We start from the raw sequence: 26,593 nt of genomic DNA on the forward strand, positions 1-26,593 counted from the left end.
CGACGAAGGGCTAACGCTCGAAACGTCAGCTTTTGTAATCATTACGGTGGCCAATTTACCATTTCAACTTTGTTGATATATCCAAATTATTTCGTTACTCCCACCGACGCAGCCCCAAACAGTTTCTTTCGAAACTATCAGCCTTTTTCCTACGAAAGCCTTACTTCTTCACACTTACTAACTAACTACAGCTGATGAAAACCGAGTGATTAGTTTCAATCGAACTTACCAAGATGTTGACTTTGTGGCTAATGCTTTCAAAATGAACAACCAAAAATAATGATTTACAGCCGGGACTCTTCCCAACCTTTCGAAACTTCCGCTGTCACAGCGTGAGAAGACACACGGGGCTTGCACTGCAAGTATGCCGGAGAGTTCCATACAATTTCTTATAATCTTATTATAAGGAATTATATGGAACTCGGGGCGGGGGTTGTCATGTATGATCCTTAAGAGGTGTTTTTCCCGACCCTCTTCGGACAGAAGGATGTCACATAATGAAAGCAAACCAAAAACGATTGGGGAGCAACTCCGGCTTGTACATGTCACCAAGTTCATTAAAACGAGCACTGAATTTCTGCACATCAACAGGCCTTTGTTTTATATTATTACAAAGATCTCGAGCTCACTTTTGTTTCGAAAATAGATCAGTTAGCTACATAATTATGACGGAATTTGTGAAGGATTTTGAAGATGAAGAAACTGAACGAAAAGAGCGAGTTATCAAAACACGAAAAACACTCCAGAGGAAAGAAACAGACAGAGAAAAGAATGTAGAGAAAGGAAACAAGGAAAGCAAATGCCGAATTCATCGAATAAAAATGTTGAACTAAAGTCATTCAACCGCGAAGCAAATGACTAGGTGCCATGTACTTCTGAGGCGGGTGTTACGAAAACTAAGACCCTCGAAAAAGAAGACGTAATACCTAAGACCCGTCTTAGTTTTCGAGATTACGAAACTAAGATCTCCTAAAATCGAATCCGTCCGGAAATATAAAGTCAAATTGTAACCAAAACAGGTCTAATCTGTCAAATTATCTCCTGTCCGATCCTTTCCATCGAGTTTTAGGTCAAATTTAAAGGTAAATTTAGGGGTCTAAGTTTCCGTGATCTCGGAAACTAAGACCCCTCTTAGTTTTCGTAATTACGAAAACTCAGAGCTCCCCCCCCCCCCCCCCAAACCAGTCTGTAAAATGCCTACAAAGTCGAATTACGACCGTGGACATTAAATTAAGAACCCACAGGGAGCTCATATTCGATCAATCGAGCAAAAACACTGCTGTACTTGCAATATGGGAAAACGCCAACATATCGATTGTATCTGTTCCGAACAAAGGAACACCGACACCGGAAATCGCAACCGGGTATTGCTTGTGCGTAATTACTAAAACAAGGAATGACCTAAAACCACCTACAACCACCACCTATAACCATCTAAAACCACCTACAACCACCTTCAGAATACTATTGTGACAATTTATGACAATTTTGTTGACAAATTTCAATGTAATGCACACCGGAAAATGTTGTCTCGAAGAGAATTGTTTACAAAGGAACAGCACCAAGAGCCTTGAGGTTTTTTCGAGTAATAGATAGACTACGTATTAGGGGTCAGTGTTTTCAAGGTCTGAGGTTTCGAGGTCTGCGTTTTCGCGGTCTGCTTTGAAGTCAACTGGACACCAAGCAAGACCCACAGTAGCAGGAAATTTGATGAGGTTGCGTAATATAACATTTTGCCCTTTGCTAAGAAATCGAAATCCAAGCAGCCATAACCATTTTAAATTGTTTCTGCGTAGTGAGCGTACAACAAAGAAAACAAAACAGTTTAAAACGAGATACTATTATTCAAAGAAAAAAAACTTCATTGACTGAGAACAGGAAATCGGGAAAAGAACAGTGACAGTTTAAACGATGTGACAGCTGTGATAAACAGAACTTGCAAATCTCGCGAGATGGATGTAGCTTACAAATCACTGCAGTTACAAGCAGTATCCTTATAAGTACCACACGCAAAATAGATCGAGTCAATCAGCTCTCGGAACCTGCTACATGCTGGCTTTAATTTGTTCCGATTTTAGTTCTTGGTCAAAGTTATATTACGCAACGTCATCAAATTTCCTGCTACTGGGGGTCCTGCTTGGTGTCCAGTTGACCTCAAATCAAAGCAGACCGCGAAAACGCAGACCTTGAAAACTCAGACCTTGAAAATACTGACCTCGGAAACGTAGTCTATCTATTTTATTTTAATTACTCGAAAAACCTCAAGTCTCTTGGTGCTGCTCCTGTGTAAACAATTCTCTTCGTGTTTTTCCCTGGTCATGACATGCGAGACACTTGCATCAACATTTCCGGTGTGCATTTACATTGAAATTTGTTAAAAAAAAAACTGTCACAAATTGTCCCAATAGTGTTTTGAAGGGGTAGTTTGGAAAACAAGGAATGCCGGAATTCCGTGTCGGAATATCCAGAATACCCGGAATTCCCGGAACTCCCGGAAAGACCGAAAAATAATAAATTAAAAAAAATTAAAAGTAAATAAATAAATAAATAAGAATATTGATGATTAAAAGTTAATGGTAAATTTACAACTTAATCACATAATGTAATGCCAAATTTATCTCTGAGGGACTCTGAGAGTCCGGAAAAAAAAAAAAAAAAAAAAAAAAAAAAAAAAAAAAAAAAAAAAAAAACACTTACCGGAACTGTTCATGGAGATGCACGTATTAGAATTAAAAAAAGTCTGCGTCAGGCCAGTAGCCCATACAGCCTAAGCGACGAAACATTTGTACCCTCCCTTCCCCCTGGATGGGATGCTAGTCCATCACATGGTTACTCCCCGTTTTAAATTCGCCTCCACACATTTACACACCTGTAGGATGTCTAGGGCGCAAGGACCATTAAGCCGGGACGCTTTTCCAGCCGGAACCATTGCAGAAGATTAAACAAATGCAATATTTGCAATTATTTTAATAGTTTCAATTTTAAAAATCTCCGAACTATTACAAATTAATACTCTACCTTAAATAATTATTAACCACACATTGGGAGCTATCAAAGCAGCTACCAGCCGTCTCCAGTTAAAATTGATAGATCGTCAGTTACTCGACACCTTTTTATATATACCTTGAATATATATACCTTTGAATATAAACCTTGAACTGGTGGATTCTTCTAAACAAGAAAAAGGACAAAAAAGGACTTACTCCTCGGTTGTCTCTGGAGATGGTAAGTTTTTTTTCCAGTTACTTTTTTATGGTTGTGGTTTCACTTGAATGCTAAATTTGACCCACCACGTGGTCCGTTGTCTTTATTGGTGGTACACCTAGCGATTCCGAAGTGTATAGGCACTGTTTATCAATTTTTTCTTAATATATTTCTATTTGTAAACCACGCAGAATCGAGTAGTCCAGAGAAAGAGCTGGAAAAAAGGTAATGGAAACCCTGATTAGAAGTATTTCTACCGTAATTGTTGATTATTAAAAAAATATGCTGAAAAGATATGTTTAGGCCGCTAAGGGAGAGTCTTTTTGGAAAGCTCAGTTATCTCATTCAGGTGAGGCCTGTCCACATACACTTTAAAAGGTGTTGGTGGGTCTACGCGACTCCTGTAATTCGCAAATAATTCCTCAAGCCTTCATATTTACCTTAGCTCTTACTGATGTGTCTGTTAAGCCCGCTGCTTAGTGAATACGTATTGCACGACAGTTCGCACAATAGTTTGGAAATGTTTGGAAATAGCTTGCAGAGCACTTATTCGTGTGATGCATGATCCTCGCAGTAGAGAGCGCTATTTATGCAATAAATAGCACTTATTGTTAGAAGCTATCACAAATGAAAAGTAAATGGATACAAGAGTACTCATCGGAAAAGATTTAATCCATCAATATATGCTAATGCTGTGCCCTAAAACAACAATTATCGATTGTTAAAACTACGGGAACAAAGTTTCATATTCAGAGGCAGTAATTGTAGTCTCTCCGAGTCTCTTATCTCTTCGGCACACCTTTAATACGCAAACGATTAGCTTAAAATATAATTCCAGACAGAACAATAACAAAAAGTGAAATCAGTGTGTCGCCATCACACAAAGCAGAACGTGATTTCTTTACTTTCCAGACAGGAGCAACTTTTTTCGTTGTTAACAGTTTGTGGTAAATGAAATAGTTCAAATGGAAAAAGGTCGCTTTCCCCTGATTCAATTCCCTAGTCCGATAAGAAAAGGAAGATAGAAGGCTTGCTACCATACTCCGTTTTTTCTCATCAAATCAATTTTTGATCACGAGCCCCACCGTGTGGTTACCTCTTGAGTAATGTCTCAATTAACTAATTATCACTCTACAGTGCCTTTGATACTGACGTGAAGCCCATCCATGCACGTTACAAAAAGAACTCGAAGTCAAGTAGATCAGAAATATCTGGTAGGTTCCTGAAATGGTTAAGACGCGTTCGTATGGATTTGATATCCAGGATTTGACCAAGACATACAATGAATTAATAACATTATCACGACAGGCGATAAATTTACGTTCGTGGAGACCATCTAATAAGCCACTAAAAAAAATAAACTTTATGTCTGAAGTTAAATTAAAAAAAAAAAACACCTTTATGTCTGAATCTGTCAAAAAATCTAATCTTAATTATTGCAGTTAATAAATTACTTTTATCGCAATCTATAGGGGAAACATTATCCTTTTTGCTACAAAATCAGTTGTATCCAGGAGAGCAGCCAGTGTAGAGACATGTCAATTTAAAGGCAGTGGAAACAGCGTAGAAGATCCCATTACCATTGCAGACTCTCCCGTGAAGCAATCGACCGGAAACAACTATTTAGGCTATGCTGGCCAAGCCAGGAATATAGTGAAGATGAAAGTCATGACCAGATCTACAACATCTTCCACTTACTCTGGAAAAGCGCGAGCAGGTTCTTCTCTTCTTAAGAAAAAGAAGTGTAAGGTAGAATTTGAGTCATCTTTCGCAGAAAGCGAAGACAGCAAATCCGAGAGCGATTCATCTGAAGAATTATTTTTCAATGAAAATCCGAAATTGCCAATTTTAACCACTTCTAGGGGGAAATTGGAATCAGAGAGAATTCTCGAGATACTCTCAGAAGATTATCGACCTGAAAGGAAATGCCAACAACAACCAATGAGAGTACAGCAAATTGCTTTGTTTTTCATAGACACGCGTTTTATGAGCTTAGAGGACTTGCCAGCGGACGGAAATGGCACGTATATTTACAATGGGCGATACTCTCAAACTTACCTTAGTGCACGTCAATCACGTGCTCGCAGGCAATTTCTCAGCCGGCAAATAAACATTCCCGCGAATTAACCATGCAGAGAAACAGAACACTTTGAATCGCGATTTCTTCCTCACTTCTCTTTTCATATGATTATTGCCCGAGTTTCCACCATCAAAAGTGGAATCTGGCGCGCAGCTGGCATTGCTTGCGCAGGGACACTCACTTGTTCTAGACTGGCTGGCTGAATAATTTTCAGGAGTCGCTGGTGCGGACCTTATAACTTGCCGGCACGGTTCGGTGCCTCAGACATCTTGCTGTTGCGGATAACTAAGGCTGTAATGTCCTGATAAATTGCTGTAGGGGAAGAACAGTCCTCGTCTATCCATAATCTCATGTAAGCAAGGAACACGCCAGCGTGTAATGGAGAAATTTCCCGCTCTTTCTGGTTTTATCCGCTCTAACATATACGTCACACACACCCACAAAATGACAACTTTGACCGCACCGGGCGCAGTTCTCTTTGTTTCAAAGAATTTTGGCAAAATCGGCCAGTCCCACCCAAGCACACTGGCGTCCTTCATGATTTCTAAAATTTTTTTAAATTTTTGAAAACCGCAAAAATTGGGTGGCATTAGAAAATGCTTGTGCTGACAGATTTTAAGTGCGGTCGCCCTTTGGGTTTGCTCGCCAAGTACTTATCGCATTTACAACCCCTTTCCACTTAGAACCCACAGTGCTTGAGGTCTGTCAATAATAAATCCCACTTCTGGTTTATTTACCTTGAAGCAATCAGTTTGAATATTGTAGGCTGTAAGCTACATGTAGTTCTAGTGTGTATATCTCCGTGAACAGTGCCATAGGTAGTTATTTTTTACGTCACGTGGTCTCTGCATTTTATTGAGAAAATTTTGCATTTTTTTGGTTTTACTTAGAGAACTGATTTTCTCTTTTTTCTTTTTAATTTTTATTTTCACTTTTTTAATTAATTATTTTTTAATTATTTATTCACACTTATTATTTTTAATTATTAGGTAATTTTTTTTTTCAATTTATTGTTTTTTGGTCATTCCGGGAATTCCGGGTATTCCGGTACGGAATTCCGGCATTCTATATTTTCCAAACTTCCATCTTGAAGGTGGTTGTACGTGGTTTTAGGTGGTTTTAGGTGGTTGTAGGTGGTTTTAGGTCATTCCTTGTTTTACTAACTACGTTTCCTTGCGACTAGCTCCCCAAGGTTTGATTTTCAATTTGTCCTGGCCGCTGCCGATCACTTCTTGCGTAAAAAACTTACAAAACCTGTGAAGTGGAACTAGGGTGGCTATTGTTGCTTGCCGATATTATCCGTCGGCAAAACGTAGAAGTCAGTAAATGTCACCGATTCTGCCAGGGAAATTTTATTGTGTGGAGCTTGGACTTGTCAGGAGAGTTTCCTTGACAGCTGGATTACACCCCATGTTGTGAAACCATTTCTGAAGACATCACGTTTTCTCTTCGCTTTTTTTTTGTCACATTTCTTCGCTTCGTACGGTGGCCCAGAAGGCTCAACGCAAACAAAAAATATACTGCAGCAAATAAAAAATATACTGCAGCAAATAAAAAATATACTGCAGCAAATAAAAATATACTGCAGCAAATAAAACATATACTGCAGCAAATAAAACATACTGCAGCAAATAAAAAATATACTGCAGCAAATAAAACATATACTGCAGCAAATAAAACATATACTGCAGCAAATAAAAATATACTGCAGCAAATAAAACATATACTGCAGCAAATAAAACATATACTGCAGCAAATAAAAAATATACTGCAGCAAATAAAACATATACTGCAGCAAATAAAAAATATACTGCAGCAAATAAAAATATACTGCAGCAAATAAAAAATATACTGCAGCAAATAAAACATATACTGAGGCAAATAAAAATATACTGCAGCAAATAAAAATATACTGCAGCAGATAAAAAATATACTGCAGCAAATAAAACATATACTGCAGCAAATAAAACATATACTGCAGCAAATAAAAATATACTGCAGCAAATAAAAAATATACTGCAGCAAATAAAACATATACTGCAGCAAATAAAACATATACTGCAGCAAATAAAACATATACTGCAGCAAATAAAAAATATACTGCGGCAAATAAAAATAAACTGCAGCAAATAAAAAATATACTGCAGCAAATAAAACATATACTGCAGCAAATAAAACATATACTGCAGCAAATAAAAATATACTGCAGCAAATAAAAAATATACTGCAGCAAATAAAAAATATACTGCAGCAAATAAAAAATATACTGCAGCAAATAAAAAATATACTGCAGCAAATAAAACATATACTGCAGCAAATAAAAATATACTGCAGCAAATAAAAATATACTGCAGCAAATAAAAAATATACTGCAGCAAATAAAACATATACTGCAGCAAATAAAACATATACTGCAGCAAATAAAAATATACTGCAGCAAATAAAAAATATACTGCAGCAAATAAAACATATACTGCAGCAAATAAAAAATATACTGCAGCAAATAAAAATATACTGCAGCAAATAAAAAATATACTGCAACAAATAAAACATATACTGCAGCAAATAAAAATATACTGCAGCAAATAAAAATATACTGCAGCAAATAAAAAATATACTGCAGCAAATAAAACATATACTGCAGCAAATAAAAATATACTGCAGCAAATAAAAAATATACTGCAGCAAATAAAAAATATACTGCAGCAAATAAAAATATACTGCAGCAAATAAAAAATATACTGCAGCAAATAAAACATATACTGCAGCAAATAAAAATATACTGCAGCAAATAAAAAATATACTGCAGCAAATAAAAAATATACTGCAGCAAATAAAAATATACTGCAGCAAATAAAACATATACTGCAGCAAATAAAAAATATACTGCAGCAAATAAAAAATATACTGCAGCAAATAAAACATATACTGCAGCAAATAAAAATATACTGCAGCATATAAAAATATACTGCAGCAAATAAAAAATATACTGCAGCAAATAAAACATATACTGCAGCAAATAAAACATATACTGCAGCAAATAAAAATATACTGCAGCAAATAAAAAATATACTGCAGCAAATAAAACATATACTGCAGCAAATAAAAAATATACTGCAGCAAATAAAAATATACTGCAGCAAATAAAAAATATACTGCAACAAATAAAACATATACTGCAGCAAATAAAAATATACTGCAGCAAATAAAAATATACTGCAGCAAATAAAAAATATACTGCAGCAAATAAAACATATACTGCAGCAAATAAAACATATACTGCAGCAAATAAAAATATACTGCAGCAAATAAAAAATATACTGCAGCAAATAAAAATATACTGCAGCAAATAAAACATATACTGCAGCAAATAAAAAATATACTGCAGCAAATAAAAATATACTGCAGCAAATAAAAATATACTGCAGCAAATAAAAATATACTGCAGCAAATAAAACATATACTGCAGCAAATAAAACATATACTGCAGCAAATAAAACATATACTGCAGCAAATAAAACATATACTGCAGCAAATAAAAAAAATCAAAACGTAAAGAAAAAAAGTACCGCAGCAAATAAAAAAATGCAACGCAAACAAAAAATACTGCAGCAAATAAAATATGCAACGCAAACAAAAAAAAGAAAACGCAAACAAAAAAAATTGGAACGCAACGCCAAGGAAGACTGGGTAATAGTTCTTAGTTTCCCGCCAACACTCGTTCCATCCTTTGCTTGTTCGCCTTTCCGAAACTATGTTTGGAGCGAACTTATGACAGTACCATGCTGCTCCTTTAAAAATTCGATAATAACTTTATTTTCATACCCTTGATGAAAGTAATGCATAATCCTACGCAGATCGCTTTCGTCCATAACCAAAAACGAGTTCCAGTTCATGCTGTTTTCAGAAATATGAAAGGTAAGAGCATATTATGTTAAATAAGCAGAAGATTGGACGTAAAATGCGAAGAAATTGAGTTTGCGTGAGTATGTTTACATTTTCGACTAATTGACACAGTCGAATCGGCGCATTTTATCCAACTTTAAAATTTGATTAAATCGCCCCGAATCATTTATCCAAAAAATCCTTTGAAGATCCAAAAGAACTACCTTCCGCCTACCGAAACCCAGATTTCTTGTCAATTATTTTGTATAGCACATAGTTAACTCACGGGCTACTTTTGACCTATTTTAATCTAATTGGAAGTAGGTCGGATAAATTCAATTAAATTGTGTAAATAAATGGTCAAAAACTGCTCAAATTGCAATCAACATATGATTTGATGTTGTTTTTCAAGATTTGGTACTTTTTATCAATCCAGATTCTTTTATTTTGTGACGCGACATTCCGAGATGCGTCTGAAATTTTGAGCCTAAAAAGCCATATTTTAGCGGAATTCAGTTGTTATCGATTTTCTCGAAAATAAAGCGATATTCAGCCCAACGAAGTATGCAGTGATTTGTTTCACTCTTAGGCCAACCTAATTTGAGAATACGAGCCGAATCGATATTTGGCCGTTGCCACCATACTTTGAAAATGTTCGATTTTGAGCACATTTGCTCTTAATACTAAGCATACCGAACTTGGACATATCGTCCACGAAAGGCTCTATGTGGTTTTTAAATTCATCTGTAAGCGTAGTTACAGAAACCCGTTTGCTAGAGTGGAAATATTCGCAAGACTTAGCCTTAACTATACGACACACAAGCGGATACATACATACATACATACATACATACATACATACATACATACATACATACATACATACATACATACATACATACATATATTGTGGGAGGAAAAAGACAAGTAAACTACAAGTTCATCCCTGGGATGAACTTGTAGTTTACTTGTCTTTTTCCTCCCACAATATATACTTCGCTCTACTTCTATGTATTGAGCACTGTTCTACGAAAATCAAGTCACACTTTACATACATACATACGTACGTACGTACGTACATATCGGCGGACAAAAGCTCCTTGGGCTGCACTGGACGAGCTAGCTTTCTTTTTGCTCTCTCGACAGATGACTTCACGACTGGATATTTAGTGGAGCACGACTCCATCCCAGCCATAGCATGACCCCATCGAATACCATAGAGGGCAGCTTCAATGGGAGACACATCCATATTGTTTTCCACACAAAATTTTGTAAGCTCAGTGATGAACTAGGCGACGTGCAAGGGCTTGGCCAGAAGTACAGGAATATCAGCTATTAGTATAATTTCAGAGCTGAGCAAAGAGTTTCCAGCAATCTGATTGGTTGAGCGGTTCCTTATATGACGCTATATAAACCGCTCAACGCGGTTTATATAAAATGTTAAAATAAAATGTTGATAAATGTTACTAAAATGTTATGATTTTAGAAATTTTTATGTTGTTCAGCTCTGAAATTATACTAAAACAATTATTCGCCTCAGGCTGGGTGAATATTGTCGAATAATCCCCGAGACGAAGTCGAGGGGATTATTCGACGATATTCACCTCGCCTACGGCGAATAATTGTTAAATATCATCTTCGAAGAAACCCACTTCCACCATCTTAACCAGCCTGAATTATAATTAGACGCGTTGTTGGAAAGCTCCATAGTAAAATCAATACTAAGGTGGAGTCCATTGAGTACATCAAGAAAACTTTCAGCTGCATCGCGTTGGGTCCAGGGACAGTGCTGGAATCGGTCAAGAGAATAAATTATATCAGAAAACATTTTACCGCGAAGTGTAAATAAAAGATTTTTGTAAGTTTACGTAGCTTGCAGGATATCTTCAGTTATTGTGGTATGCTCTCCTCGGCCTATCAAAGATCGATAGGAGTTTGCAAACAAGTTATTTTTTAATCATTTTTTATGCTTGTCAAGACCCTACAAGAACCTTCCCATCTTTTTCTTTTTTTTTCCCTCATGTAGGAAAGACACAGCTCAACCGAAATCAAAATTTGGCAAAATTTTTCTCTAAGTCCAATATTTTGTCATTAAACTTGAAACTACTTTGCGAGTCTTGCGAAGACTTTGGGTTTGAAATATTCTCAAAGTGTGCTGGAAGACACAAAAAGTGTGACGCCGCAACTGGCTGTGTTCATATACTCTCGTCTTAACTGGCCAGTTGACCGATTAGGGCATGCGAACTATCAATTCTTTTATAACCGTTAGTATTTTTGTCTTTTATCATGCAAATCACACCCGCTAGAAAATGAAAAAATCACAAAGATAATGAGTTGATTATCGCGCACAGATAATTTACCGTTTTACGAAAAAAGCATAAGCTGTAGGGTGATCGATCTTGTGGTGAAAGGGATAACTAGTGAAGCCTGACATTCTGTATTCAAAACTCTGGATATCATTTTTCATTTTTGCATGCTCAATTCCATCAGAAGCCAGAAAAGTGTGAAGTAAAAACCGAAATAGATTTCGTGATATTGAAGTCAACTGCAGATAAGCTCTCCATAACAGTTCATGAAGAATTTATTATCGCGCACAGATAGCTTACAGTTTAGATTAATTAAAGAAATAGGCTTCAGCTGTACTGTTATCGATCTTAAAATGAAAATCCAACTTTCCGAGGCGATGAACACTGAGGCCTGAGGGATCCTGTTCAAAAGAATAGCATTGATAATTTTAGCATGTTCAAATCCACCATTAGTTATGACAGTGTGAGGTACAAAACCGAAATATATTTACTTGAGTTGGAACATTAAATCGTCTAAGTAAACTGCTGGATAATTCTCCGTATCTTCCTTTCAGTGATGGAATTTCATTCATTCTCCCGAAGTGTTCAATTTCCGTTTTGAATTTTAGGAAGTTGTATAAAAACTGGCCAGTTTAACCCTCGTTATCTTCTCTAAGATTAGAGATATATTTCTAATGATTTGTATTGAAAATTTGTGAAATAAGAATCATTCATTCCTGTCTCGTTTATGGTGAATCACTTAAGGGAAAAAAATAGAACCTTTTGATTTTCTACTCGAATATATATGAATTTGATCAGTTCCTAGCAAACATTGTCAGTGATTTTGTTAAATACTTTTGATCACAGCTTTTATTTTTCCTTCAAATAATAACCAATTTGCGGTAAACACTTTTTAATACTTAAGGGGGGAGGTGGCATCCAAAGCGGTCATTGGAGAACAAGGATTTAAAGATTTTACATTTTTTATGTCGCCTTTGGCTTTGGCCATGTAGCCTTGGAAAATGAAATTTCCACGAATTCTGAAAAATGAGGTAATATTGACATCGAAGACAACAAAATTCAATCGTGTGTAGATAATTAATTTTTTTTTTTTATGTTATGTGGGAGCAATAAAAATGTTAAAACAAACGAGAAGCAAGCTTGTCAAGCTTGCCGGTTATTTTTCAAAGACAAGGAAGAACCTATACCATATAGAACTCTTATCGCTTATATGATCACTCTGTGTTAGTGCTTTCTAATTGCAAGTTTCTTGCAGTTGCCTCTAACCTGAAAGATACTCCCTTAGTGCACGGATCCCACAACATAAACGTGGTCCAGGTCCATTTCCCCCACCTCCCTCCCCTCCCTAAAAGAAGTATCACATCTTGATTATTACTGAGGGTCAAGCTAGATCCTCTCGCTATTTAAGGCTCTGGATTAACGCCTTAAAAGTTAAAACCAGTAATGCGGCTATTTTATTTATTTTTATTTATTTATTTATAAGCTTCGCCAAAAACAGTTTGGCAGGAGAGATCTCACAGAGCTAACGTTCCATTAACGATTAGAATTAAATTAACTTTAGAACAAATTACCGATCCACTCCGTTCGTTTTTCAGTCTTATCTATTATATCAGTGACTATTTTTGTCTTCCATCCGTGCAAATCACATCTGCAAGAAAACGAAAAGTTCATGAAGACAACGTGTCAATTTTCACGCCCAGATAGCTAACCGTTTTAAGACAGGATCTTCAGTCGTACCATGATCAGCAAATCCAACCTTCCAAAGGGATAAACGTGTTGAAGCCTGACGTTTCATGTAAAACAGATTAAATTGTCTCATTTTTTTAAATGCTCAAATCTATCATTAGTTAGAAAAGTGTTATATGCCAAAATGAAAAACAGCCACTTAGTTTTGCTAGTATTTTTGTCTTCGATGATATGTTACACCCGCTAGAAAATGAAAAATTTAAGACAACGAAACACAAGTGGCCTAGATCCCCAAAACACTTTGACAGCGGAAGTTTTGGAAAGTTGGGAAAAGTCCTGACTGCAAATCATTATTTGCAGTTGTTTCATTTTGAAAACCTCAGCCACTTCGTCAGCATTTTGGTAAGTGCGATCGATAATCTTTCATAGTCACTCCGTTTTTATCTGCTATACTTATTTTAGGAACTTTGAAGGAGTAAAGCTCTCTTTGAAAAGCCCAGTAACTGCTTTGTGTGAGCCCTAGTAGTTATGCCACGCTGTGGAAAATCGCCGACACGGTGAGATTATATCGTTCCATAGCGACTTTTTCAAACCTGAGTGGCTTTGTACCCTATAATTAACAATTCGCAGTCATTCTCATTAGCTAAGGTCATTGAGTATGGTTCAATTCGAAATAATGATATCAAAAAACTAACATCAGACCTATTTATAACGTTGACTGTCCCTCGCTGATATTTATAGGAAATCCGCGGTGCTTCATTAGATGGTTTGCCAGTAGCTATGATCTGCGTCTGTCATTGACCGTAACCTGTAAATATCTTGGTAAACACGAATTGAAGTTTGTTTCCCACATGTAAACATGTGTTATATAACCGAGATACCCTCAACTGAAATCGGTTCTCAGCTACGGTACAATTTTTTGTAGAGAGCGTAATCGGTATCTCTGTCTGTTAAAGCGCCTGAATTTCGCAAAAGTACGTAAGTCAGTCTAAGAAACTGCACGCTTACTTAGAGAGATGTTTTAATTTCCTTTTAGAAACTGAAACTTGCTTAAATTTAATGATATGAGTGTACTTTTCCGTTGTACAAATGCTTCATATCTCCACCGTTAAACTGGATCAATTGCTTCCTTCCAACCTTCGTGGCTTTAACTATGTGTATATTTCAACCTCATTTGCATCGATCAATTTCAGAAAGTGATGGTTTCCACAATCACCTGATCAAAAGATAAGATCAATGCTATATTAAGGCATATTTATGATGCGGACTGTCGCTAACTGATGTCAGACGATATTCTCAGTGTCACAATCCGTGGATTTTTCCAGCGGCCATAATTTTAATTAATAAACTATTGTGACCTCGTTCTCTTTTTGTGAAAGTATCAAGGTCTCGCATGAGAAGATAAGTCAGTCTTTGACACCGCGTGCTCACGACTAAAGATGAGATATTCTCTGTAGGAACTGACGGAAGTGTAGTATACTGATCACTGCGCTCACTCTTCAAATGAAAGTAGTTTATGTACCACAGCCGTTAAATTGGTTGGGATGTTCTGTTAGGCTATAAAATGAATTCAAACAACATTCGCTCTTAATGTAAATATTTTGTCATTGCTATTTTCACAAACTCATAGTTAAATGCCTGCATAAATGCTTCTGGTTGACTTCGTCCTGGGCCGTGTCCAGGGTATCTTAAGGTCCCTATTCTCTTTGAGGAACTGAATGAAGTGTACCTGATCACTGCGCTTACTTTTCAAATGAAAGTAGTTTATTTACCACAGCCGTTAAATTGGTTGGGATGTTTTGTTTGGCTCTAAAATGCATTCAAACAACATTCGCTCTTAATGTAGATATTTGGTCATTGCTATTTCACAAACTCATCGTTAAATGCCTGCATAAATGCGGAATAAAGGGGATTACAATATTTTGATATCCGTCACGTCATAGGACAAACCGTCTTTTGTGAATTAGATAACTCAGTGCAAAACTTTCAACCGAAACGCCGGTTTATCTTTCTTTTAAAAATAAAAAAGGTGTAGAATCGTATTATGTGGTTTTAATATTAGCCAAGATGTTTTGAAGTTTTTATCGGCGCTTCCGCGTAACAAAACATTTAACAATCATGGCATGGGTTGGCCTGATTTTGGAATGTAGGAAAAAGTGCCGACTAATGTTTATTGTTTTTGTCGTTTCACTTTAAAAAGTATCAGCTAGCTTTAACTTTACGGTTACTTGTAGCATAAGTAACTTTTTAATCTCGAAAACCAAGTGCATGCTGTTTCGTGCTGTCCTGTAACTATAACTGAAGTCATCATGTTGTGAACAAATCGCCACCGGATTGTAATCAGTGTAATCAGTTGTCAAAAAGCTGGACTTCGTCAAACCTTTGAGGCATTACATCTTGTCCAACTTGCACATCAGCTAAGAATAGATCCGTTATATGTGGGCAACAAAAATGCTAAAATAAACGGGAAACAATGCAGTCGCAGCTTCTCAAGCTGCAATTGTATGCCGGTAATTTTTCGAAGGCAAGGAAGAACCTTTGCCATATTGAGTTATTTTCATCACATGTGATCACTCGGTGTTAGTGCTTTGTAATTGCAAGTTTCTTGCAGTTGTTTCAGGAAAAGAGGAAACAAAAAGGTAAAACCCGCGGGAATTGCCGTTGCGCGTTTCAAGGAGAGTGTCTTCCGGGTGCACGGATCCTTCAACATAAATGTTGTCCAGGTTCATTCCCCCCTTCTCTCCCCTCCCTAGAAGTCTAAATTGTTGATTACTGAGAGTCAAGCCACATCCTCTCCCTAATGTCATCTGCTTGTTACCATAATTCAGACACTGGATTAACATCTTCTAGGATGAGACCAGCAATGTGGCTATTTTAGAGCAAATCACCGATCAACTCCGTCCGTTTTTCTTATCTATTATATAAGAGAGTATTTTTGTCTTCAATCATTAAAATCACACCTGCAAGAAAATGAAAAGTTGATGAAGACAATGAGTCAATTTTCACGCACAGATAGCTTACCGTTTTAAGACAGGGGCTTACACTGTACCATGATCAGCAAATCCAACCTTCCAAAGGAATGAACGTATTGAAGCCTGGCGTTACATATAGAACAGATTAAAATGTTTAAATTTTTGAATTCTCAAATCCATCTTTAGATATAAAAGTGTTACGATCCAAACCGAATTACAGTCACTTAGTTTTGTTTTTGTCTTTGATGATGCAAATCACAGCCGCTAGAAAATGAAATATTGACCGTGTTTTCACGACGCCGGTTGTTTCGCTTAACATTCCTGAGGATGTTATGTTTACAAAATACGTTAAGCGACTTTTAAAAAATGATGGTAGTTTGGAAACTTTGGAATGCCAGAATACCGGAATACTCGGAATACCCGGAATACCCGGAATACTCGGAATACCGGGAATTCCAGGAATTCCAGGAATGAGCGAAAAAATAATAAAGTTAAAAAATAAAAGTAAAATAATAAATAAATAAGTAAATTGATGATTAAAAATTGATGGTAAATTCACAACTTAATTAGATAATTTAATACGAAATTTTTCTCTGAGGGTCCCAAAAAACAAAAAAACACTCACCGGTGCTGTTCATGGAGGTGCACGTATTAGAAATAAAAAAAGTCTGCGTCAAACCAGTAGCCCATACAGCCTAAGCGACCAAATATTTCTACTCTCCCTTCCCCCTGGATGGGATGCTAATCCATCACATGGTTTCTCCCCGTTTTAAATGAATAACTGCAAACGACTCCTGATTGGCCTAAATTAACTATTCAACTATTCAACTATTCAATTAACCAGTAACAATTTCGCTCACACACAACTGGTCTAAAGGCATCACATAACTGAATATACCCCAGCTAGAACTGTAGAATATTTAGTAAATAAAGCCCTTCGGGTGGCTGGTATGTTGGCTGATAATGTCCGCGGCTGAGAGATTGTCTGAAAAAGGAATATTTGGCCGAGAAGCGAAGCTTCGAGGGCAAATATGAAATTTTGAGGACAATCTCTCAGCCAAGGACATTATCAGGCAACATACCAGCAAGCCAGAACAGGGTTTATTTATTTTATAACCCTCCCATTAATTTTGACATCACAATTAAACTGCCCATAAACACAGTAAAAAAGTCAGTGGTGATCTGATGGCGAATGCACATGATTGACGCAAGCAAGAAAAAAAAATTAGTTCGGTTTCCTTCCATGTAAATAGGAGAACAGAAAAGTTGAAACTCTTGTGTTGACTGTGTTTCTTTTTCGCGGAAAAAATTGGAGGACAAATATCGATGCGGATGGGGGTTATTGCATGATAACTGCCCTGTGATTTTGCACCACATGAGGTAAACTAAACAATAAAATTGTGCCAAAATTAATGGGTGGGTTATAACTATTGATATACCTGGAGTGATACTTTCAAGCCGTCTGTTCACTTTAATCTTTGTTTAGAATCTAATTCAAGATGAGATAGCATTTAAAGTTATTACAAAATAAGGGACATATTTATGAAGATAGTGCAGTTGAACCTGTTTTAAGTGGCACCATATTATCATCATTCACCTCGTAACAAGTGGTCAGTTGTCAAAATCCCGAATCTGTTTCCCCTTAATCACTGTAATTTTCACCTCTAATAAAAGGTCACCCCAGCTATTAAAATAAGCAGTTCTGGTCACTCTTTACTTAGTCCTAGAGAACACTGGAAAGTAAACATCTCACACAGAAAACAGTAAGGTGTTTGTAGACATTTTTCACACATGTTGCAAAAATATTTGATGGCACTTGGCAAGAGAAAGTATACCCTTACATTTGTCCTTGAACAAATCTGTGTCTTGATTAGGTCACAGTTTTCTTTGAGCTCACTCTTAGAATTGATAATGTCTAGGTACAGATGGCCTTACATATCTTTTATGCCAAATGGAGACTAGTTTATTGAACATTATGAATATAATAACAACAAAACACATCTTGCTTCAAAATTTATGAAAAAGCTTCTTTTATCAGCAGCAATCCCCAAAGAAATGAGGTATGTGGTAAATTGTCTAGTTAATTAATCCATTTTTTTTTCGGTTATAACCTTATTACATAACAATAGGTAATGAGGATAACCATAATGATAAAGACTATTTTGTACAAATATGTTTGAAGCACTTACAGTATCTTGTTAATGAGTTTTAGCAGGGTTTTCAAATTGAAAAAAAAGTAGTAGGAGGAAACTGTATAGTAGCCAGAGCACTATCTCATTGCAATAACGGTGGCCTTGTGAGGTGGGGTGTTGGAATACAAAAAGTACCCATCGCAAATAATTGAAATAGCTGGTGACTTTTGCAGGGCGCCAGCTCAATTTGTAAACCCTGTTTTAGGAGTCTGACAAATGGAATGAGTATGCTTATTTGTGTGAAACATTTATGCAACCAAAAGTTTCTTTCTTTTTCGTATCCCACTCATCCACAGGTTACCCCTTCTTAGCCCTTGTTCTCTTGAGTAGGGAAAGAGAGGCACCTTGTAAAGGAAGTTGATATGTATATTAGGCGAGTTTCAAGAACGGTACAAACTACTTTGAAAGAACACAAATGATCAATCTTCAAACCTCAAGTTGTCTTGTAAGCATGAAAATGTTTAACTAATATATCTTTGTGTCCTCCCATATTGTTGGTAAGTGAAGTGCTCAGCAGTGATTTTTTAACCATTTTGGCTCCATGTTTTAAGGTGGCATTTAATCTGTCAGATGCATTGGCAAATAAGGAAGACAACTCTAACAAAGATGGCAAAGACAGCACATGTAAAGATGGAAAAGAGAGTATTAAAGTGCCAAGGGAATACAAGATGGTTTTATCCAATGTCGAACAATCAATGGGAGTGTTTTCAGAAGGATCAGGAGGTTATGTTTTGAAATAGAATGCAAAATGTTCTCACAAACCTTCACCCCCAAGAGCTAAAAATCAATTTATTGTGCTGTTTAGTGTACATGTCTTTGAATTTTTATTTTTTAGAATTTGGTATGAAATGAAGAAACATGCCCTAGTTGATTTTTCTGTCTTTTCATCACTTTTCTGCTTGAAAATGTATTGATTTAATTGTGAGGAGTAACTTTTTTGGTCAGCCCTGACACTGACATATTGCAAGGAACCCTTGTCCAATGCACAGTTCAACAGCAGTTTTAGTTGGGTTATCGAGTGGCTGTTACTATAAATAATTTGGATATATCAACAAAGTTGAAATGGTAAATTGGCCACCATAACGATTACAAAAGCACATTTTCTGCCTTTAAAAGCACACACAACCCACAATTCCTCTATTCGCTCCGACGAAGGGCTAACACTCGAAACGTCAGCTTTTGTAATCATTACGGTGGCCAATTTACCTTTTCAACTTTGTTGATGTATCCAAATTATTTCGTTACTCCCACCAACGCAGCCCCAAACAGTTTCTTTCGAAACTATCAGCCTTTATTCATTTGTGTTACTAGAAATGTTGGGCTCTTTCTATTTGAACCAACCATTTTATGGGAAAAGAAAAGTCTACAAAATATGGAGTACACATAAACCTAACCGCATGATTTAGTCTGCTTTTCCACTGTGAGGAAGTTTAAAAGAAGTTACTCTTGTTTGATTTTATCCTGAGGAAATTCGTGGCTGACAGCTTTGGAGTTGAAAGAATATTTTAGCTATTTTATTAATGTAATATTTCATCCATTTTATAATCAATAAATTCTACATGAATGCCATATACGTGAATTGCAGATTAATAAGTTAATATAATAGTGATCTTCACAGTAATAAACACAACTTTTTCACAAGCGGTATAAGTGAAAATAAGGCCTGAAAAAAAACTCTTACTGTGAAGATCACTCACATATTTAGTTAATAAATGTAACATTTTTATTAATATTTCTATAATTAAGTGAAGATAATTTGATTGGCCTCATGGCTTTTATTGTTAGAAGTCAAAGCAGTAGCAGTCATTTCTGTTTAATACTGGCATGTTTAAATAATATTGTACTTTGTGATTCCATCAACTATCTGACACTTTAAAAATGTCCTCATCTATTAAATCTAAAGACATTTAAATGTAATTTTAAAACTGATTGTTACATTTATTTTCCTTAGCCTCCACAGAAGACAATGAAGAAGAAAAACGTAAAAAAAGTGAGTAACAAGATCATCCTAGAGCTATATCCTGGCTGTTCAATGATATTTCGGTTAATTATTGAATAATAAACCACTTAATAATTAATACCTAACCCTTAACCCTACCCTACCACATCCAAACACGCTCTCCAACTGGTGGCAATATTGAATTATTCCTCTTGAAACAACCTGGGATAATTTATCCAAGCCATTACAAACAACCAGGCTCTCTGTAATGTTTTTTTATTTGAGGATGTATCTATACATCCTCAGTTGTTGTGTGACATACCATAGGACATAATTATATATACGTCCTTGGTAGGGAAAAGATTAAACTCCCAGAAGTGGTTAACATGAAACTTTTCCCTAGAATATCCATATGTTACCCAGCAAGTGAGTCACGAGAATACTTGAACTTATCAAATAGAAGTTGTCATCTTGTTTTAACACCAAACTCTGGTAAATTATTTACAAGGAAGTGTGTGGCAACTAGAGAGGAAAATTAACAATCAGATCTTGGGACGCCGGGGAACCAACATAATTACCAGCTTCCAGTTGGCTTGTTTGCTCAATTGGTAAAGCACTGCACCAGTATCGCAGAGGTCATGGGTTCAAATCCTGTATGGGCCTGGATTTTCTTTCAGGCCTTATTTCTACTACTGCATAAGTAGGGTTTATTACTGGGAGGATCGCTTTGATACATTTTATAAAAATGCAGTACACTTATATATATGATTTTTATATAATATATGAATATTGAATATTATTCAAAATTCACTGATTCATATCTTGGGAGGTAAAGGGTGAAGAGACATGAAAAGGTCTTTAAAACAACTTCTTGAGTGTTGAACAAGGAAAAAATTTGGAAAGCTGCTATCATGACCTTGGGATTCCACACATGCTTGAGACAACATGGAAAAAGGTCTTTCTGTGAAAGTCCAAGTTTGGATTTGATTTTCTTCCAACAACAGGTAGCTTATGATATTAGAAAAAACTATGATATTATTCATCATGTAAAGCTGATTTTTTTAATAGGTCAGGTCACTTTTGAAGGGGTAGTTGTACAGAAAGCTGACTGTCGACCAATTCAGCCCAGTGCTGACTACCTGAGTTTGAAAAAGTGAGCACCTTTCCCTCATGTATATTAAATGTATGTGGTTAAACATTTTAAGTTCATTGTTGTGGTCCATAACTTCATGAAAAATTTCACATGTAAATCCTCCAAATCTTAGAAGTTGAACTGCCGAACATCCCTTAGAGCCTCTTCCAAAGAGAAAATGCTTCAAGCTAAGAATTCACAACACACGCTTTTCCTTGGCACACACTAGATTCTCTTGAAATAAAGTGCAAAAATTCTCTCACAAACTCTCATAGTATTGCTTAAAAGAACAGTTTTTAATTGACTGTGCTAAAAAGAATTTAGAAAATGGATTGGATGGTGTTGACCTCACTTGCTTTCTGATATGCCTAGAAGGCTTCCATAAGCTTAAATCATCCAATCTGACACGATACTGAAAACTATTCATGGCATAGTCAGTTGCATTCCTCCTTACCCAAGGTTTACAATGAGTTGTCATTTGCTCTTCATATGTTTCCCTTTTTTCTGATTGGCTACTGTTACAGTAATAACTAAATAGTTTTTATAATACTCAATTGCTGAGAACTATTACCTTGAGAAAAGGGTTACTTATATGCTGTTATATGCACATAGTCATTATGTGTCATGGTTATGTTGCCACATTGTTGTACTATTTTTTGCTGTTTTACTAGGAGGGCAATTCTTAATAAAAGTAAATCAGGACGGCAAGCCATAACGGTTGACCGTGTTGTTAAATATCGTCCAGTGTCCGACCACAAAGCTAATGTAAGTACTCTGTGATTTTTTTCAAAATGTTTTTAATCATAATTCTATCCAAACACTTAGCAATACATACTCTATCAGAATGTAAGAGTAGGGTTTTATCTCAAGGTTTCCTTGCAACCTGGAAGTAAGTCTTGCATCAGTTAGTATATATCCAAAAGTGTTTTCCTCTTATCACCTTTCTTAGCTATTTTTTCATCTGTGTAATTTTCTCAGACTCAATTCTTTTGGAAAAACTAGTCAGTGTTCTCTGGTCATTGTACTCAAAGTTGCAATGTTGGCTTTCCTCACAGATTGAACATGAGAAGAAAAAGAAAGAAGATGGAAAGAGAGCTCGGGAAGATGAAGATGTCGTCAAAGCATTACTCTTCAGTGCGTTTGAAAGACATCAGTATTATAACCTAAAAGACCTCATAACCATCACAAAACAACCCGTGGTGAGTAACACCAACTGTCATAATCCCTTTCATTCCAGTGAGTGACCAAAACAAAATTTCTCCTGACAATATGAATTCACACATTTTCAAGTAAAAGTCTTAAAGCCAAAATGGTGTCCATAATGTTCGCTTAGTAAAGTATATTCTATATACAAGGCTAAAAGATTAGGAAAAAATTAAAATGTTTGAACCAAACGTTTTTGGCTGTTTGCCATTATCAGGGTTAAAAATAATGACTGTCTGCACAGATATAAATTATATGTACGTTTGGTCCAAACATTTTAATTTTTTCCTAATCTTTTCGCCCTGTATACACCGAATCGAAATATGGCGTCCAATTTGAATTGCCATTGTTCTGGACTTACTAGCCTCTCACACATGTGATAATCCTTTTGTGTTTCCACATGAAGACGAGGCTAGTAAGTCCAAAACAATGGTAATTCAAATTGGACGCCATATTTTGATTCGGTGAATATGATAGAATATTCTTAAAGCCAAAATTATGAGAAATGCATGGAGAACAGTGTGAGTGAATTGATATTTTAATTGTGAGTGAAAGGGTTAGAGAGATACCTTGGTCATTGTGGAATAATTATGGTATCAAAAAATACAAAACAATTTCCTGCCAAGGCTCTGAGGGAAATTGGAAAGGGGGATGGGGAGGGTGGCGAGACAGTTCATTTGCATCGTTGATATGTTTTTGAAAACCTAATTTAGGAGCCATGAGTCATCATTATTGTAATTGTTATCCTTATTATATTTGTATCATTGTTGAGTAATGTCAGTATCTGAGCCACTGTGCACCCACCCCTCCCCTAACACAACAACAGTCAACTGATAACAAGTTAGGGTTAAGTTAGGGGAGGGGTGGGTCTGCAGTTGCTCAGATACTCATCAAACCATTATCATCATTATTATAATAATTAACAATTATTCCACGAGCGCGCGTTGGATATGAGATGATAGATAGCCAACGAGGCGCGTAGCGCTGAGTTGGCTATAACCATCTCATATCCAACAAGCGCGAGTGGAATAATTGTTTTATTAAAAACGTTAAATTAAATTATTAAATTTTCTTAAATTTTTAGCTCTCTTTTAATTTTAAGCTGACACGTACGCTTACCATATTTGTAGATTATGGTATATTGCCTGATATACCATAATGGCTAAGCCAATAAAAAGTCTTGAATTGCATTATCCAATGATCTAGTTTTTAATAATAATTGTTATTGTTATTGTAATTATTACTTTACTCTAAACAACTAATATTTGAATTATTTTACAATTATTGTTATTGGTGAGTGTTGCTTTTCGTGATCTTTGTAATAATAAAATAATTAAAAATAATCCTTTTTGTAGTAATACTAATATTAATGATGATAATAATAATAATAATAATAATGATAATTGAGTATTGATTTTAGTGATCTTTTTTTCAAACTAATGCAGAATTAAAGGGGTTATTGTTATTACTAGTATTTAAATTTCTAATAGAACTTATGTTTAGTATTGTTTTCATCACAATATCAGGTTTTGGATTCGAATTTCGTGGACGACGTTGATATTTTTTCTTTTTCTTTTTTTATTGGTTCAAGTCCTATTGATTTTTATTTTCGTGTCGTGCCTCTGTAGTTAATCCTGAGCTCAAGTTAAGTGCTTTGGTGTTGACTCATTTACTCGGTTAAAAGTAACTCTTTGTCACTCATCTGACTAGAATCGATCTCATTGTTCCTTTAGGCATATCTGAAGGGCATATTGAAAGAGATTGGACATTATAACACAAAAAATCCTCACAAAAATATGTGGGAGTTGAAGCCGGAATACAGACATTACAGCAACAAGAATAGCGAAGATGATGGAAAGGAAGGAACAAGTTCGTAAACAGACTCTCGTACGAGCAACAAGAAGTCTGGGGCCCAGCGGCATCGACGCGACCGGATCTGATAAAACCTAAGGAAGCATCTGAAACATGGCCACACTAAATTCGAAAACTTGCCGGAAAACGGACTTTTAAAACAATTGTTGTCCTCACTTCAGTGACCACACCAGCAGCCCAAATGATCCATCTTCGAGCATGCGCACAACAGTGACTTAATTTTTCTGGCAAGAATTGCAAAGAGTAGTGACTCTAGCATTTTTCAAAGAGTTCCGTTTTCAGTTGACAATTAATCACGAAAATAAAGTAGCTTCAGATGACTTGAAAGAATGAGAAAGGTAAAAATTTTTTAAAAGCCTCCAACTTCACTTCATTGTAAAGTGTCTCAATATCGATATCTTTACAGTTTAAAACAACTTAGTAATGCATTGAAATAGACGCCTTAACTATTTGGACAACAATACTTTTTAATGGAGTCCTTTATTGCCTGTCTCACTTCTCTCATCTTCAAGCGGTAGAGGAACGGGTTTCATAGATATTCAGTTCTTCAAAGCATAAGTTTACAGCAAACATCAAATGTCCAAATTTAACTTTTTACTGTGTACTTCATTTACCAAGAGAAAACATTTGCATGAGGTGTAAACATGAAAAATTTTGCCATGTAATTACACGCTTTGTCAAAGGATTCAAGTTAAGTGAGAAAGTTTGGGAGTATATTTTTGCCGTTTGACGAAGAAAATACATCTTACTAAGCGAAGTTACACAACTCTGTCGCTTTTTGCCACAGAGGATCATCAATTCAAACAGACTTGGCACAAGACACCACCTGATTTCAGTCTTGATTAATTCTCTCAGCGTATCATTTCAGTTTTAGAATATTTGCACAGGATTACAGATAACTAATGTTAACTTACCACGAACGTATAGTTCATTTGATTAAACGGGTTTAGTTTTAACCGCGGGAGCCTTATCCAGTTCAAATTAAAGTCCCTTCTCTTGTACAAAGTCCCTTCTCCAGAATACTAGCTTGAAAATGGATTCCTTCAGAAATAGCACACAGTTCTTGATCAAAATCAGTGTCTACAATATTGCAACTGGTGCAAGTTCTGTACCGCGCCAGGTAAGAAAAATCGCATGATCAATGACACTGTTAAACAGAAAGAATTTCACTAAACGGAACAATCTAAGAGCTGATCCTACAACAGTACCATTTCACTATGTCCCCTACTACTTTTCTCACTTCTCTCATCTTCCAGCAATAGAGAAATGGGTTTAGTGTTGAATTGAAGAACACAAGAGACGATGTATATCCGGAAACAACGGTAGATGATACCTCACTGAGGGAGAAAACAGATTGAAGTGGTTTCACCAAAACTAACGGCAGATAACAAGCCAATAATGTTATCTGGACCCACAGTGCTGCAGATACAGTTTTTCGGTATTTTGTTATGTTCAGAGGAACACCTCCTGCGTTTGGCTTTTCTGGGTTAACCTTGCTTTGTATAACAGCTTTATGATGGCTGAGGCGAAAAAATATTCTCGTGTAACTATAAGCGGAAATTATCAAGCAGAGTGAAGTTACTATTGTCTTGAGGATTCCGACGATGGATTTCCACAAGCTATAAATCAGTGCGCTAGCTCCACCTGTCAACCAACAGTAGCTCAAAACTGCACCAACTCGCCTCAGCGTCACAACTTGTTTGTACCTCGGGCCAAGTGACAGAGCGAGAAGTCTGTCCACACTTATTGCGGTTGCTGTCATTAAGGATACTCCACTAAAAACCAAGCCCATCTTAGCTGCCAGCATCTGAATACGAGAGCACACCTGAGACAGTTCGTTCACATCCAACATTAACTGGGTGGCAAACAGAGGCTGAGAAAGAAAGCCAACGATAAGATCAGTGACTGCAAGGCAACGATACAACAGCTTTGATGGCTGACGTAGGCAAGACTCCTTGTGAAGGGCGACGAGAATGAGAAAATTTCCCACAGATGCAAGGATGGACAGAAAGCTGTTTACAGCAGCGAGAGCCACGCTTTGGTACAGGCCACGTACATTGGAGCATTGAGGTGGTGCAGTTGCTTCAAGTTGGTAGTTTTCAGGTCGAGTCGTGTTCGCCAT

At 36.3% G+C, this 26,593-nt stretch overlaps 2 protein-coding genes across 4 annotated transcripts; one reads left to right on the forward strand and one right to left on the reverse strand.

Annotated features, from left to right (window-relative positions):
- The first annotated feature begins 13,674 nt into the window (after window positions 1–13,674).
- On the forward strand, window positions 13,675–24,946 carry LOC111346072 (general transcription factor IIF subunit 2-like). Of its 3 annotated transcripts, none has more exons than XM_088727571.1 (8): window positions 13,675–13,718; window positions 18,175–18,193; window positions 18,877–19,048; window positions 20,277–20,315; window positions 21,333–21,417; window positions 22,068–22,161; window positions 22,452–22,595; window positions 24,333–24,946. In XM_088727571.1, exons 1-8 carry the CDS (start codon window positions 13,690–13,692, stop codon window positions 24,474–24,476), a joined length of 726 nt encoding a protein of 241 aa, XP_088583697.1. In that variant the 5' UTR covers window positions 13,675–13,689; the 3' UTR covers window positions 24,477–24,946. The 3 variants fall into 3 exon arrangements, with proteins under 3 accessions (XP_088583697.1, XP_088583700.1, XP_088583698.1); XM_088727574.1 differs by lacking the exon at window positions 13,675–13,718 and adding an exon at window positions 17,494–17,513; XM_088727572.1 differs by lacking the exons at window positions 13,675–13,718; window positions 18,175–18,193 and adding an exon at window positions 18,491–18,770.
- Window positions 24,947–25,654: 708 nt separating this feature from the next.
- Window positions 25,655–26,593, reverse strand: LOC111346070 (melanocyte-stimulating hormone receptor-like). Its single transcript, XM_022953361.2, has one exon. It carries the CDS (start codon window positions 26,591–26,593, stop codon window positions 25,655–25,657), a length of 939 nt encoding a protein of 312 aa, XP_022809096.2.

This window comes from Stylophora pistillata, chromosome 7, assembly GCF_964205215.1.
Source record: "Stylophora pistillata chromosome 7, jaStyPist1.2, whole genome shotgun sequence".
NCBI lineage: Eukaryota > Metazoa > Cnidaria > Anthozoa > Scleractinia > Pocilloporidae > Stylophora > Stylophora pistillata.